This window comes from Silene latifolia, chromosome 8 (assembly GCF_048544455.1).
Source record: "Silene latifolia isolate original U9 population chromosome 8, ASM4854445v1, whole genome shotgun sequence".
NCBI classification, from domain to species: domain Eukaryota; kingdom Viridiplantae; phylum Streptophyta; class Magnoliopsida; order Caryophyllales; family Caryophyllaceae; genus Silene; species Silene latifolia.
Genome location: NC_133533.1, coordinates 36,350,237 through 36,367,395, shown reverse-complemented (window position 1 = coordinate 36,367,395; position 17,159 = coordinate 36,350,237). Strand labels below are relative to the sequence as shown.

General features: G+C 40.4%; 1 protein-coding gene across 1 annotated transcript; it reads right to left on the bottom strand.

Moving 5' to 3' along the window:
- Window positions 1-3,857: 3,857 nt before the first annotated feature.
- LOC141595028 (protein ANTHESIS POMOTING FACTOR 1) lies at window positions 3,858-16,853 on the bottom strand. The gene is given in 15 exon segments (XM_074415002.1): window positions 3,858-4,014; window positions 4,016-4,050; window positions 4,707-4,759; window positions 5,147-5,228; window positions 5,308-5,428; window positions 5,430-5,443; window positions 5,561-5,648; window positions 5,650-5,666; window positions 5,759-5,835; window positions 11,351-11,373; window positions 11,452-11,518; window positions 11,591-11,629; window positions 12,479-12,540; window positions 13,698-13,798; window positions 16,761-16,853. Coding segments are annotated over 15 exon segments (972 nt in total). The 3' UTR covers window positions 3,858-3,914.
- Between the last annotated feature and the right edge of the window lie 306 nt (window positions 16,854-17,159).

The window sequence follows — 17,159 nt, the reverse complement described above, 5'->3', positions numbered from 1 at the left end:
TAATTAGTGTTGGTGTATGGGGGAGTATAGGAAGTAGAGTGGAGATTAGTTATTAGTTAGTTTAGTTGACTAGTTGAAGTTTAGGAATTAGTTTTGTGTATTATTTGTTTGTAAATTCTTTTTGGATACATTTGGGTACATAGAAATGGGAGGGGTGGTCCTCTATTTATAGAGCTCCTCCTCCTCTTACATCCTAAAAACACTCTAGAATAGGACATTCTAGAGTGGCCTAGACACGGAACTCTCTAGAGTTCCTTACCACTTATACACATGTCTAGAAGGTTCTAGGTTGTTATACATAAATCTAGAACATACATGACTCTTCTAGGTCCTTCTAGACTATTCTAGTTGTTTCCACATTATTCTAGCACATTCCGGATAAATCTTGAACATTCCGGAAACTTCTAGAATACACTAAAAGTCACATACTTCAACACTCCTCCTTGAGACTTTTGGTGTAACACTCGCCTTGAACATTCTTCTTCTTTTTCTTTTATATCGCCAAACTCGGAATTTGCTCGATGGACGTCTCCTCCTCGAACTGGCAGCATGACGAACAACTGGAGCAAATGTATCTCCGTAGTTTATTCCATCTTGTTGGGAGTATATTTTAACCATCAATCTTGCCCTATATTTGTTGAATGAACCGTCGGGATTTAACTTTCTTTTATAGACCCATTTTACGCCAATTACCTTTCAATCTCTTGGCTTGTCAACCAACTCCTTTATCATGTTTATCTCCGACTCCATAGGTTCTTGCCACTCCTTGTGTTTGGAAGCCTCATCAATGTCTTTTGGCTCCTCAAAAGTGAAGTAGCACCTCTTACATTTCTCTTCATTCAAATTATTAACGGGACATTCTGTATAATTTTCAGAGAGATCTTTCTTACCTCGAGCTCCCGTAGCGTTCTCCGAATTGCCGTTTGAAGGAGTAGAGTGTGCATGCATATGAGTTGATGGAGGATCATTGTTGGTAGTGTCAATATCATCTTCTAGGGTCACATTTGTTTCTACCTTCTTTTCTTCCCAATGCATGATTGCATCATGGAAAGATGTATCTTCGAAAGAAGATTCTTGAGTCTTGAACTTATGATCATGAGCGTGTAAAGATCCAACTAGCTCCGTCACGGTGAGCTTCGATAGATCCCTTGCCTCTCTAATAACATTGACAATCTTATCGATTTTTTTTTGTCAAAGTTACAAGAATTTTCTGCACAATCCTCGTATCGGCGACATCTTCACCATATATTTTCATTTGGTTAACTGTCTCCATTACTCTCCAAGAGTAGGTTTTTATGTTTCATTATCCCCCGTTTTCAAATTTTCGAAATTTTTCCTCAAGGTATTAAGGCGTATTGCCCTTATCCTTTCATCACCATAGAATTCTTTTTGGAGTAAATCCCACGCTTCTTTTGCGGTAGAAGCCCACATTATTTTTGAAAAAATGATCTCCGAAACGGTATTAAAGATGAAACACAGGGCTTTGGCGTCATTTATTTCATACTCTTTTATTTTCTTCAAGGTGGCTTCGGTGGTTAGAAGACCTTCTTGTTGTTTTTGGGGACCATTTTCCACTATCTCCCATAGTGCATTTGCTCTTAAGAAGAGCTTTATTTTAATGCACCAATGGTCGTAATTTTCTCCTCTAAATAAATCTAGAAAATCTAGAGGAGCGGGTAATAGAGTGTTTGATGCGGAAGCCATAGTTTTATTTTGTTGCCCTAAGATCTTTAGAGCTCTTGATACCACTTGTTGGTTTATGGGGGAGTATAAGAAGTAGAGTGGAGATTAGTTATTAGTTAGTTTAGTTGACTAGTTGAAGGTTGATTAGTTGAAGTTTAGGAATTAGTTTTGTGTATTATTTTTTTGTGAATTTTTTTGGATACATTTGGGTACATAGAAATGGGAGGGGAGGTCCTCTATTTATAGAGCTCCTCCTCCTCTTACATCTTAAAAACACTCTAGAATAGGACATTCCAGAGTGGCCTAGACACGGAACTCTCTAGAGTTCCTTACCACTTATACACATGTCTAGAAGGTTCTAGGTTGTTCTACATAAATCTAGAACATACATGACTCTTCTAGGTCCTTCTAGACTATTCTAGTTGTTTCCACATTATTCTAGCACATTCCGAATAAATCTTGAACCAGAGCCCATGGTTGTCAAATCTGGGCGATGATATTACGATCCTACCTCCTCCGTTCCATAAAAAAAAATTCAAATAAAAAAAAAACTTATTTGCTTCCTACACTTATTTGAAAAAAAAATTACTCTTCCCACACAAAAAAGAAAAGGAAAAAAAGAAGAGGCAAAAACGTCCGAGTGAAATTGTTGACGGACATAAGCCGCAACATTTCATTCAAAGCAATAGGGTAGCAAAAACAAAACTGCTAACCCGAAATCCGGGCAGTAAAAAAAACTGACCCGACAAAGGTAACCAAAAAAAAACAAATCGGATAGCAAAAGAGCTAATTCGAGGAGGGTAGCACACGAGGCTAACCCGAAATTAAACCAGGGAGGGTAGCACACGAGGCTAACCCAAAATTAAACAAGGGAGGGTATCACATGGGGCTAACCCGAAATCAAACAAGGGTGACAAAAACTGTCAACCCGAAAAAATCATCGGGTGATACAATGAAATCCCGAAAACAAAATGGGCACAAGACCCGACAAACAAAAGGGCAACGAACCCGACAAATACAGGTAAGCAACAATAAGGGAAGAGTATGTCAAACACAATTAAGAACCAGAAATCATCAAGGAGCACCACATGAAGTCCAAGAAATGAAGGAAAGCAAAGGAGAGGAGGAACAACATCGAAAGCAACATCAAAGAAGATGCACTATACAAGGTACAAAGAATTCAAGATCAAGGGGAGCTCTTACAATCAATTTTCCGAGTTCATAGAAACAAGAATTTTCATATTAAGGGGGAGTGTTAAAGATAGTAATCTAGAAAATTCTTGTAATTAATATATTCAATGTTTTTACCTAAACATGTAGAACAATCTAGGAAAATAAAGGTATAGAAAACTCTAGACAATAAATAAGAAAATGTAGTCTAGAGAAATCTAGAGAAAATTAAAGACCATCATGCTCAAGTATAAATAGGCTTGTATGCCTCTCATTTGTGTGTAGCCTCAAGCTCTAACATGCAACTATGAAGGTCATACCATCAATATCGTCTCCCCCAAATATCATGTAATATCATACATATTTAACATATAAATAAAATTATCCATGTTGAAAATATCGTGCTCACATACTTCCGCTGCCAAAATTCCAACAATTAGCAACACAATTAATTTATGTTGAAAACATTAAAATTTGACATATATAGGAATCTTATTTAGAAATAGATAACAACTCATTGATACACCCATTTTAGGAAATACTCCCTCCGTCCCGGTCATTTGTTGTCCTTTGGTTTTGGCACAAAGACCAATGAAAGGGGAGGGGGCCAATTACTAAATGACAAGTGGAACAAATTGAGTGTGAATGATCAAATTGCTCATTAAGTTCATTCTTAAAATAGAAAGGACAACAATTGACCGAGTCACCCAAAAATGGAAAAGGACAACAAATGACCGGGACAGAGGGAGTAGATAACAAACGAAGTAGAACAAGAACCTAAGCTAAGTATAAAACTGGATGAATATAATGTTACATGGAGTTGTGCAGTAAAACTAAAATCTAGAAAGATTGACTATTGTACCTGAATGAAAGGCCATCTCTTTATGTCCTAAGCCCAGTCTCAAGAGCTTCAAAACCAAAACGACGTCCGGTCTCCGAGGATAAGTTGTTGCATAATTATTTAATAAAAGGTATTCAAGTAAGATTTCATTTCTTCTTAATTGAACAAGCACAGTTTTTAGCCATAGATCCTCACCATCGCCTGTTTACTTTAGAAGAAGTTATTTCCTCCTAGCATATGTTCCTAATTTAGACAAGTCAGGGACCCAAAACGATAGTTCAGAGGAACCCGTTGCAAAAGTCATACTTCCAGGAAAAAAAATGGGGTTCCTTTTCAGTACTCAACCAACTTGCCGCCTGCATATAGATTATGTAAAGAATTAATCCGATGCTGATAAACACTTTAGTCTGCTTGATAATGCATCATACAGAAATTACTCTATAAGCTTTGAGAAATTTTGCTCAAGAGATTTCAACATCAACATGCAACTACTGAATTCAGTTATCCAACTTATCCTTGATAGCTTAGCTCCGGCAACATTAATACCAGTACCAAGATCCGTTTGTTAAACATTTACAAAGTGGCAAAAAGGGTTCCAAATGGAACCATATTACAGGCTAAGCACTATAGTTGCGACTTCTTTTCTCTAACACCATCTCAGTGTTAACCAATATATTGTTCTATTGCGCATTAAAACATATATCTTGAATCCATCAGTTTGAGCAAGTCACTTATAATCATCAGATTGAATTCACTGCATGTGTTGGAACCATATTACAGGCTAGGCAGCACAGTTACGAGTTACGACTTCTTTGCCCTCCAAAACCATCTCAATGTTAACCAGCGGCATATTCTTCTTTTGTGCATTAAAGTATTTATCTGGCAGACATGTCTGCAAGCAGTTTGCCTCAATATAATTTTTTCTCCAGGAGTGCAGCATTTCAGTTATGACAATTTGTGACCCTCATTGGATACTAATGTTCTACAAAAAAATAAGCTAATAATGGTATACCTCTTTGCCACTGCGGATACTCCAAGCATATACACCGCCATACCCTGAACTTGTAATGCAGCAAAACTGAAGATCGGAAAGTAAATGGAGATGAGAAAACCATAAGCAAAGAGAAGAAAAGGCCAGGCATCATTAGGATTTAGGAGACTACACCATTTTAATGTCATTAGCATCTCATGTTAGTAGTCGAGCAGGAAAGAAGGGGTTGTTAGTGCAAGCAGAATTACCAGCATCAACGCTGTTTTACTGTTTATACATCTTACACGGATGTCAGGGTAAAGAGGCCAAATTTTACAACAAAAGCAGAATATTTAGCACAAGCACTCTGCACTTCTGCAGGCTATAAGTCAAACTAAATACAGCATGATTAACAAAACCATCACAGCAGAAAGTACAAACTAAATGGTATAATGTGCATTACCTGATATAGTGATATGAGTATATGACAAACATTCCGTCTGGAGTGAATGAGGCTTCAAGGGTAGAATTAGGAGAAACTGGTTTTACGTTGTACGAGCACAGCTGAAACAACGTACAGTTTCGGAATAACTATTTCCTCAGTACACTTGTTTGTATAAAAGTGAAGGGAAAGCGAGCTCACAAGGGTTCCATGAAAGGAATCCAGCACATGGATAAATCCATCAATTGTTGTCAAAAGTAAAAATCTACCGTCATTGCTGAATTTGACTACATTTGCATCAGAAAAATCTCTCCCGACAGCACATTTCAAAAGGTCCCTATACAACTAATACATCAATTAACCGTAAAGTGACCACTGTATCTGCTAAACTACTATAGAGTATAGACTTGAATGCACCTTGCATATATACATGTCATCGCAGTGCTGCACTAACCTTCTCATACTTACGAGTATCAAACAATCTTATATAGCCTCCAAAAGCTATTGCAAATCCTTGATCATCATATGCAGTAGCACGCCTTCATTAGACATAACAAACCCTTGATAAAAAGAGGTTTTCCTATTGTTATTATTGAAATTATAATTGCCGAACAGCTACGCAGGAAAAAACTACGAAATAACAACTGCTCACCTGACATTTCTGGGCCTGTTGGTCCTAAAGCAACACAGATCTGTCTAGAGAACCAGATATAAACGACTCATTACGGGTAATAGGAATATTTATAATAGTTGGGCCTCAACCATCACCTTAAGGTTTTGGTTGAGTTGGTTCATCTATCATGGTATCAAAGCACAATCTCCTTGAAATCCTTCAACTAGAAAGTCTCCTTCAAGTTGTACCCAAGAACTAACCCAATAATAATAATAAGTTTGTACTAGTAACTTGTTAATATTGCTCCCTTGATAAATATTAGTAATATCACTAACTTATCTTAGTAATATTAATAATGTATACTAGTGATGAATTATTGTAGAGAGATTGAGAGAAATGTTCACATGCAAAAGAGGGTAGAGTGTAAGAAAATGAAGTAGTGTAAAAATGTGAACAAATATATGGAGTGTAAAGGGGGAAAAGTGGCGGGTGGGTGGAGTCCTTAAGTGGACAATTTTTGTCTTACAATTTTATCTTACATCACATGCAAAATGTAGTATAAGATATATATTATGGTAATATACAAAATAAGGTAAAATGATTATGTGAGTAATCATCCACTACACTTATTTTACACGGTCCACTTGACCATATACGGGTCCATCTTGGTTCTTATATTTGTCGCACAAATCCGTGTAATTTTTATTTTAAACATCGTATCATGTTTAAATACTTTCATAATTAATTCGTCCAATTCACTCCGTAAATATATGTGTACCACTACACATATTATTTACGTACTAATATTAATCACATTAATAAATTAGTACAATTTTAGTAAATTAACAGTTAATTAACTAAAACCCGTTTCCCAAAACTTATTATTTAATTATCGCATAATTAAATAATAAATGCCGCTCCTCGAGTTCGCAACTCGAAATCTCTCTAAAAATAATCGACTAACCTCTTAGTCTATAAATCAAGGGACTAAACAATTGTATCTCATACAATTAATTAGTTATCAATTGGGGTTCGTTCCTTTAGGTGTGACCGAAAGAGGTCGGTTGATCACCGCCGTCTCACGACAATAACGTCAAACTCTATTCAGCCAACCGTTATCGATTTACGTTAATCAACTGACGAGGATCAAATAATTAAATATCTGATGATATTCCATTAATGAGATTTATTATGTTAACGCACTATTGTGGAGGACACTAACTCCAACAGAAACCCAGCACACGGTACGGGGAGCCGGTGCACAACTAACCACTCTTCAAGCCCAACGGGCATTTGAGTGAGGGAGCGTAATAGGAATATTTATAATAGTTGGGCCTCAACCATAACCTTAAGGTTTTTTTTTTTTTTTTTTTTTTTTTGAGGAAACCCATTTAGGGTTTAAATCATATTATCACTATCAAAAGCCACTGCTTCATCAATGCTGCGAGGCAGGACACCGTCCCAAAATCTACGACCTACGTGCCATGGCCACACATGTGCTAGCTCGTGAGCCACTCTATTAAACAAACGTTTCGCAAAAGAAAACTCAACAGAAACAAAATGAGAACATAACTTATGAATTTCATCGTAAATAAGAAAAATATCGCTTCGACCATGCTTCTTCCTCTTCACATCTTCTATCACAGCAAGGCAATCACTTTCGATCACGACTTTAGTCAGGCCTTCTCGTCTCGCTTCTTGCAGTCCGACAAGTACCGCTTTAGCTTCCCAGGCTTGGATTTCACGCTCCTCCCGCTTCTGTACCGTCACTCCCCACTGCACTCTTCCCTCATCGTCCCGGCAGACCACTCCAAGTCCCATTCCCACTCCCTCCCTCCAACCCGCATCCACATTAATTTTACTCCACCCTTGTCTCGGTCTGCAATATCCCCTAATCTCCTGCCTGCCTTCCACTTGCCCGAACACCTCTGTCTCCACTTCCCTCATCTCACCCACAAGATCCCTCACTCTTCTAAAGACATCAGGCACTCTCGGTTTAGCTCCCTCAAACACACACTTGTTTCTTGCTTCCCATACGGCCCAACAACATGTCATCAATAATTCGCAATCCCTCACCTCCAACTCCCTCATGATGGCCTCACCCCACTCCTTCATCCGCTCGAACCCAATTTCCTTCTTGACATCCAAACCCAGCCCGTCCCATATACCCCCCAACCACCCACAATCCCGTACAACATGGAGACAAGTCTCCACCTCGCACGAACAAACCGGACATCCCACGTCAAACCCATGCACGCGTCTCGCAATATTATGCTTTGTGGCTATGGAATCGTTACAAAGTTGCCAAAAGAAAACTTTGATACGAGGGATGACTGGTACCGCCCAGATTTTATTCCACAACCATCGCTCCCGCGAGAAATCAGATTGTTCCGCCCGGTCTCCATCATTCTTCGTTAGAGCCCAATATGCTGTCCGGACCGAATAACACCCATCCTTCGTGAGGTCCCAACACCATTCGTCACGAGGGGCATCGCTGCTAAGCCTGATGTTCAAGACCCTATCAGCTTCAAAGGGAAGTAATAAATTACGTACCTTATTCGAATCCCATGTAACAGTGTCCGGCAAGAATAAATCGGCTACACACATGTTAATATCTTCCTGTCCTCTTGGTGATAGTACACGTTTGGAGGAATTGCCAGGAATCCATGGGTCGGTCCAGCATCTAGTCTCTTTACCATCTCCAATGCGACGCCGAGCTCCAAGTTTAATCACCTCCCTCGCTTCCCAAATACTCCTCCAGGTATAGCTCGGGTTATGGCCGAGATCAGCTTCTAAAAAACTCCTTCCAGGGAAGTATTTCCTGCGCAAAACTCGTGTCATCAGAGGTTCAGTTTCCGTCATAAGTTTCCAGGCTTGTTTGCCCATCAAAGCCTGGTTGAATTTATTAAAGTCCCGAAAACCAAGGCCTCCTTTAGCTTTGGGTAAGCATAGTTTATCCCATCCTATCCACGCCATCTTCCTCTTCCCCCCTTCCGCCCCCCACCAGAACCGAGTGACCATGGATCGAAGTTCGTCGCAAAAGTTCGTTGGCAATTTGAACACACTCATCGCGTATGTCGCGATGGATTGAGCCACTGCCTTAATCAAAATTTCCCGACCCGCTTTGCTTAGGAGCATCCCTTTCCAACCTTGTAGTTTCTTACTCAGTTTGTCGCGAACAACTTTCGTCACAACCTGCTTCGAATGGCCAATAACGGTCGGCAGCCCCAAGTATCTCTCCTGCGTCTCAACAACACGAACTCCCAGAATATTCGCCACTCTCTCCCTCCTTGCACCCCTCGTTCCTTTGCTAAACGACACTGTAGTTTTATCGAAATTTACCAATTGCCCCGAAGCTTTCTCGTAATCGCGCAAAATAGCCTTCACCTTAAGTGCCTCTGCCTCATTTGCTTTCACGAAGAAAATGTTGTCATCTGCAAAGAGCAAATGCGAGATAACGGGGGCAGTAGGGGCAATTCGGATACCGTGTAAAGCATTATTCTCCACCGCCTTACGAATAAGGTTAGAAAGCACTTCAGCGCACAGAATGAACAAGTACGGCGAAATAGGATCTCCTTGGCGAAGCCCTCTACCTGGGCTAAACATTCGAGACGTCTTACCATTCACCAGGACCTCGAACTTCACCGTCTTCACACATTCCATGACCCGGCTGACCCAGGCACCATCAAATCCCATCCGCATCAATAGCTCCTCTAAAAACATCCATTCCACCCGGTCATACGCCTTAGACATATCAAGCTTCAAGGCCATGTGTCCTCCTCCTCCTCTAGCATTCTTCATAAAATGGAACATCTCAAAGGCAATTAAAATATTATCGGTGATGGCTCTACCCGGGGTAAAAGCACTCTGATTTTCGGACACTATCTCCCCCAGGAACTGTTTCAATCTATTTGCTAGAACCTTTGAGACGATCTTGTATAGCACATTACACAAGCTTATGGGTCTAAAATCCACCATTTTATCTGGGGCTTTTTTTTAGGGATCAAAACGATATGGGTCGAATTTAATTTACCGGGGATGGGTGCTCCATTAAGAATGCTCAGGACTTGGCGGATCACAGACGGACCAACAATGTGCCAATAAGTTTGAAAAAATAGGCCATTCATTCCATACGGTCCGGGTGCTTTGAGCGGGTTCATCTGATTAAGGGCCTCAACAACCTCCTCGCCGGTATACTCAGCTCTCAAAATCTCGTTCATTTGGCTGGTTACTCGCCCCCCAACCCCCTGTAAGATATCATCAAACTCATTCGGCAGAGTTGACGTGAATAGACCCTCAAAGTAGACCGTAGCAGCCTCGGCAATGTCATCGTTGCTTTCATAAATTCTGCCATTTTCATCAACAAGCTTATGGATGTGGTTCCGTTCTTTTCTCTAGGTAGCTTTGCGATGAAAGAACTTGGTGTTCCTATCGCCTTCCTTAAGCCAAATCGCCCGCGATCGCTGTCTCCAAAAAGGTTCTTCCTTTCGTTGGAGTTTAGCAATATCACATATGACCTGACGACGCTCTCGAACTTCTCTGTCAGATCGTCCTCCTTCATTAAGCACCTGAAGTCGACCTCTTTTTTTCCGCAGGTCCCTCACCACTTTGCCAATGTGAATACCCTTCCATTTTTGCAAATGCCTAGCACAGTTCTCAATGGTCTCAAGAATATCAACATCCCCTCGATCCCAAGCTTGTTTAATAGTCTCTTCACAGCCGTCTTCCCCAACCCAAAGATGCTCAAAACGGAATTTTTTACGCTGCCCACAATCCTCCGTTGATCTTTCATCAAACACTACCTCAAGAGGCGCATGGTCCGACCATTCCCGGTTCAGGTGTATCAACTTAGCATAAGGAAACAAATCAAACCAGGCTTCCGTACCCATAGCCCTATCAATTCGACTTTGTCTATTATCCACTCCCGCCTGCCCGTTATCAAAGGTAAACTCGTATCCCTCCATGCGTAAGTCCCTCAACCCACAATCATCAACCGCATTCCTAAAATTGTTCATTTGCCATTGCGCTCTTTCCCCTCCCTTCATTTCAGTTGAGTACAAAACCTCATTATAGTCTCCCACACACAGCCATGGACTCGATGATTGAGCACCAAGAATACGGAGGAGTTGCCACGACAAATGCCTATCTTGCACCGCCGGCCAACCATAAAAACCGGACACTCTCCAATTAAGTCCCCCCATATAATGGACAGAGGCACTATGAAAGTTACATGAAATAGAGCTTTTCCATAAGAACGCTAACCCACCAGACCTTCCGACACTATCTACAGCCATACCCTCATACCCATCTATCTGTTTCCATACTTTCTTCATCTCATTGCTACTCAACTTAGTTTCACACAAAAAAACCATACTAGCATTCTCTCTCCTGAGCAAATTTTTTAGACCGCCTACTGCATCGGGATTGCCCAGTCCCCTGCAGTTAAGGCTCAAAAGATTCATAATGCCCGGCGGGGTTGAGCATCCTCAACCGCCGCCTCAGGTGAACATACACCCATGTCAGAACGTAACTTTTTACCCATTGTCCCCTCACCTTCACTCAGCCCATCTCCTTTCCTCTTCCCTGTTAAAACATCACCTTAAGGTTTTGGTTGAGTTGGTTCATCTATCACACACAAGCTTAGAGATACCACCCTAAATGAAAGATGCAGATGTCAAGAAATACACATTAATTCAAGAAATTTCTGTCCCAAAATAAATACACATTAGTACCTATCATGATGACCTTTAAAATATCGCAAGTATTTGTGGTCATTCAAAGAAAGAAGCCGCAAAGACTCTGCAGACAACATCTGCCTGGTTAAACGTATAAAATCGTCGTGTTTAAGTAATCTAGGTCAAGTATACATACCATCCCAGCCATTCTTTGACGAGTAAATAACTGTTGAAGCAGGGGCGGATCCAGGATTCAAATGTACGGTGGGCTAGAACTTTCTTCATTGATAATTTTTTTTTTCTAAAATGCTATAGAAGATTTGGAGTTGGTAATTTTACGCGTTTTACCCTAAACGGCTACATTTTAGCGTATTTTTCGTGATACTTGAATTAAAAATAATTTTAAGTTATGAATTATGAAATTTTAGAGATATTATACTACGAATTACTTTAGTATTTGTGCAATAAATAAGTTTATTCTCTCCGTCCAGGTTAATAAAAACCAACGAAAGAGTAAGAGCCAATTGTTAGATGACAAGTTGATCAAATTGAGTGTGTAGGATCAAATTGTCAATAAAAAACATTCCTAAAATATAAAGGAGAACAATTGACTTAGACACCCCAAAATAGAATAGGTAAACAATAGACCGGGACGGAAGAGCATAAAACTATTTTGAATTATTTTGTCGATGAACCATTAAAGATATATTATGTCGAGATTGTATTTTATGTATCACTTTTCGTGAAATTTGAGCCTAGACATATATTTTAGATACAAAGGCCTCGACAAAGTATAAATATGCACCCCAAAATAATATTTTATCTGGTAAATAGACTGACTAATGGAGTAAGGAATACGCCTAAAAATAAGTGAGTATAATAAAAACAAAGAAAGTTTACAAATTCTCTTTGCTGGGATTCGAACTCGCGGACAAAAGACTAGTGGACAAGTATTCTACCACTAGACCAAGTGTGGTTTCCTGCAATAATATTACACATTCTTATATATATAGGTTTTTCTTCAGAAAAGTGGTTGGGCTCAAGCCCATATAGCCTTTGGGCTGGATCCGCCCCTGTGTTGAAGGATGAGACGTAAAACAGACCAGATCAACACCATACTTCTTGCTATTAATGGTTTTCAAGCATCTGTAAAAGAGATCAACACCGTACTTCTTGCCTAGTTATTGCTATTAATTGCATGATCCATTTTGGTTCCATGAGGTTTCACATATTTCTCACTTTGATGACCTGAAGTTCAGTAATTTTCTCACTTTGGCTACCTAAGGTACAAACTAGTCATATTTCATCTAAACTAACGATGTTTTTCAAAATGACAAAGTGATGTCACTAAAGTGCGAGGTATGTTAAATGTCAGGTCACCAAAGTGGAATTAGTCAAACCAAGGGCACTAAATGGAATTTGCCAAATGAACATCGAGGCAACAAAGTAAAAACATTCCAGAAAAAAAGTAAAAAAAGCAAGTTCTCAGGCCTTCAACTCGAGAAAACAAAAAAGTGCAAAATACATACAAGTAGAACATGTAGAAGATAGAAGAATGCACATAAAGAAGCACCAATCACTTGCCAAAATTCCATCCAGCCACCACAGTTGTCAATTCTCCTAATATTACATTTAATTTAACTATGATTCGTTCAGAATATTACCAAAATTTCTTTAGACTTCGCAAACAAATCTTGAGTCTTGTCAAACACAGGTAAGTTCAATATGGATGCAAGGAAAGAAGAAAGATGTCATGACAACCAACCAAAGAGATACACGTACACAGCTCTCCCTGGATGGCTGGATACAAATAAAACGATAAATAGGGATACGGGAGGAGTAGAGGTAGTAACTTTACCTTTCACTACCATGGGTACTAGTTACAACGTATTTTCAGAAATTTAAATACTGCCAGGTTACAAACATATACCATATAATTGCTCTTATTTAGCAATCTTAAGGTGAACTACAAACGGTAACGCGGTAAGGGATCAACATGATTAGTCCAGAGAAACGTTGCCCTTACCTTCTGTTCACTCATCTAGTTAATCATTTAGCTTTGATGGGGATGTTCGGTGATTGAGCCATACTAGTGAACAGACATTAGCACATAAAATATTATCTATCGAAATGCTTAATTGACTATATTCTAATTACACACAAGAAGTCATTTAAAAAAAAAAATCGATAATTGACAGCGTGTTCATAAAGAACTCTCGCACAAACACAGGCACACAGACCAACATACATTTAAATGAAAACACTTCAGGAACATGAGTGTACAAACGTGGTTAAAACATCAGGTGAAATTCGCAACATCATACAATCGGATGGACTCATCATGACTCGCCGTGACTAGGTAACTTGAGACCCTGTGAAAGTCCATTGAACTGATTCTTCCACTCTGGCAACAACACAAATTACCGCATCACTTAAGACCCACAATAATAAATTAATAATTGCGCCCCCAACAATGGAATATAGTATATAGGTATACGACTACTCGCTCCGAACCTCCTATGTTATGTCTAATTTACGCAAAAACTCTACTTAGCTTGACTGAGTAATAGGCATCGCCATATAATGCCACGGCGTATCATGTTAGTCATTAGATTATATCGTGTATATTCTCCGTATCTCTTTGCCTTGATCGCTACTCTACATATCTTCCTTGTATTTATGCTTTCCTTATTTCCTTGTATAGTTTAGGTAATTAGGTTAATTCCTTTCCAAGTCTTGTATTTGTACACACTATAAATATTGTAATTTAGACATAAATGCAATACACACAATTCATAAACAATACTCTACATCTCTTACATGGTATCGAGCTTGTAAGATCCGTCTTACTCAAATACAATCAATTTTTTTTCGGTCCTCCCTCTCTTCCCAACCCGGCAACTTCCATGGCTCCCATGGCAACCTCATCCCTAATCCCAACGACCCAAAAGCCCCCTTCATCGATGTCAACCTATCTCAATGCAAGGAGCTCACTTCCCTCACCTATTTTAACTGGAAAACACAATTGTCTAACATTCTCTTTGGCTACGACTTACTCAAGTTCGTAGATGGCACTCACCCCGCTCCTCCTGCCACCATAACTGATGAAACTACAAAAACCACAAAAGCAAACCCGGCTCTCAACTCTTGGCAACGCCAAGATAGGCTTATTCTTGCCTCCATCATTGGCACCTTACCAACAAACATTGCTTCCCTCCTCACCAATGCTACTACCTCTCGAGAAGCATGGTTAACTCTTGCCAACAACTATGCTAACCCTTCTCGCGGCCATATTCTCCAAGTTAAGGATACTCTCGATTCCTTTTCCAAAGGCAACCTTTCCATCTCCGACTACATGACCCAACTAAAATTATACACGGACAAACTCGCTGCCCTTGGCAAACCCATGGATGCCGAGGAAATTATTGCTAAGGTTCTTCGTGGTCCCGATAGCTCTTACAAATCAGTTATCGATGCCGTAAGAGCCCGTACCACTACCATCTCCTTTGATTCCCTTCATGAAAAACTAATCAATCATGAACTTACCATCAAACAAACTAACCCTAGTCCTACCCCGACTTCACCCTTTCCTGTCACTGCCTTCCCAGCCCAAACCCGCCCTGATCTCAACCGTAACTACTATTGTCCTCCACAACAACCACCACTCCTTCCTAATCCTACTGACCCTCCCTTCAACGAACCACAAACACCCTTCAAAGACTGATGTAAATACTGCAAACATCTTGGTCACTATCTTACTATTTGTCGCAAATTCAAGCGCGATTTCCCGAATATCCAAATTCCCGACCTGCCACCTCCAAAATCCTCTCCTCGTCCCAACTCTCAACCTCAAGTGCACACTGCTGCATCCTCCCAACCACCGTCCTATCGGCCGTGGATTGTTGACAGTGGTGCAAGTCACAATATCACCAATGATCTCACGACTCTTTCGTTGCACTCACCATATGATGGCTCTGACGATGTGATCATCGGTGACGGTACCTCTCTTCCTATCTCAAATATAGGCTCTTTTCATATACATACTTCCACTGCTACTCTAAAATTTTCTAATGTTCTACATGTGCCTCGTATCAGTCGTAAAATTTTATCGGTTTCACAATTTTGTCATGATAACAATGCTCAAATTGAATTCTTGTCTTCTTCCTTCTTGATTAAGGTCATTCCAACGAGTCAAGTAATCCTCCACGGACAGCTTGAAGACGGCGTCTATCGATGGTATCCGCCTTCTCCTCAAGCGCACCTCAACACTCTCACTTCCTCCGTCACATAGCATCACAAATTAGGGCATCCTTCAAAGTCTATCCTAGCTTATTTACGTAGTCAATTTTCTTTAAATATTCCTGCACTTTCTTATTCCAATTGTAATGCCTGTGACATTAATAAAAGCCATAAGTTAGTTTTTTCCGAGTCATCACTTTCTACCTCTCGCTCTCTTGATTTAATATTTTCGGATGTATGGACATCGCCTGTTCTATCCTATGATAAATTCAAATACTATGTTATCTTCGTTGATCACTATACAAAATATATATGGTTTTACCCTCTCAAAAATAAATCCGACACTGAACTTGTTTTCAAACGGTTTAAAGCACTTGTCGAAAAACTTTTTGATCGACCAATTTTGCGTTTCTTCTCTGACAATGGTGGGGAATTTACTAAGCTCACTCCTTCCCTCTCTACTGATGGTGTATCTCACCTTACGTCTCCTCCGCACACACCGGAACACAACGGTTATGCGGAACGTCGACATCGTCACATGCATAGTGGAAACTGGTCTTTCTCTCTTATCCCATGCTCAACTTCCTCTCCAATTCTGGCCTCACGCCTTTTCCACCGCGGTCTATCTCATTAATTGCCTTCCCACACCATCTCTCGACCATGCTTCCCCCTACTTAAAGCTCTTCGAAAAACCTCCAAATTATCTCAAGTTAAGAAGCTTCGGTTGCTTATACTACCCGTGGCTTCGCCCATATGCCTATCATAAACTCGATGTTCGTTCAAAACCCTGCATATTTGTGGGTTACTCCGCTTCTCAAAGTGCATATCATTGTTTAGACCCAACCACAAATCGTCTCTATACGTCTCGACATGTAAAATTTGTCGAAGAATCCTTCCATTTCTCCCGTCTTACAAACACTACTCCCGTGTCTCCTTCCTCCACTGCTAAGTGGTGTGACATAATGCTCCCACTTCTTTCTTCACCTTCGACTTCTGACCCAGGCACCCTCACCCCTCCTGAATCCCCTCCACCGTCTACCCCTTCCTTTTCAACACCATCTTCCCCTGTTTCCCCCCACAACTTCTTCCCCTGCCTCTCCTCTGACTATCACGACTGCCTCACCTACAACTATCACGACTGTCTCCGCTGCCACTGCCTCCTCGACCCCCTCTACTCCTCCTCCACCACCTCCCCCTCCTCCTCCTCCATCACGCACCATAACCACTCGTCTTCAAAATAATATCCGTAAGCCTAATCCTAAGTATGCTAAAACTGCTACCGTCTCTGATCTCCACTTCTTACCTACCTCCGTCAAACAAGCCCTTGCCACTCTTCATTGGCGTGTAGCTATGGAAAAGGAGTTCACTGCTCTTTCCAATAATAAAACTTGGACCCTCGTCCCACCACAATCTGACCGAAATTTGATTGGTTGTAAATGGGTGTTTCGGATTAAATACAATCCCGATAATACAATTCACAAATATAAGGCGCGTCTTGTTGCAAAAGGTTTCACTCAACGGTCGGG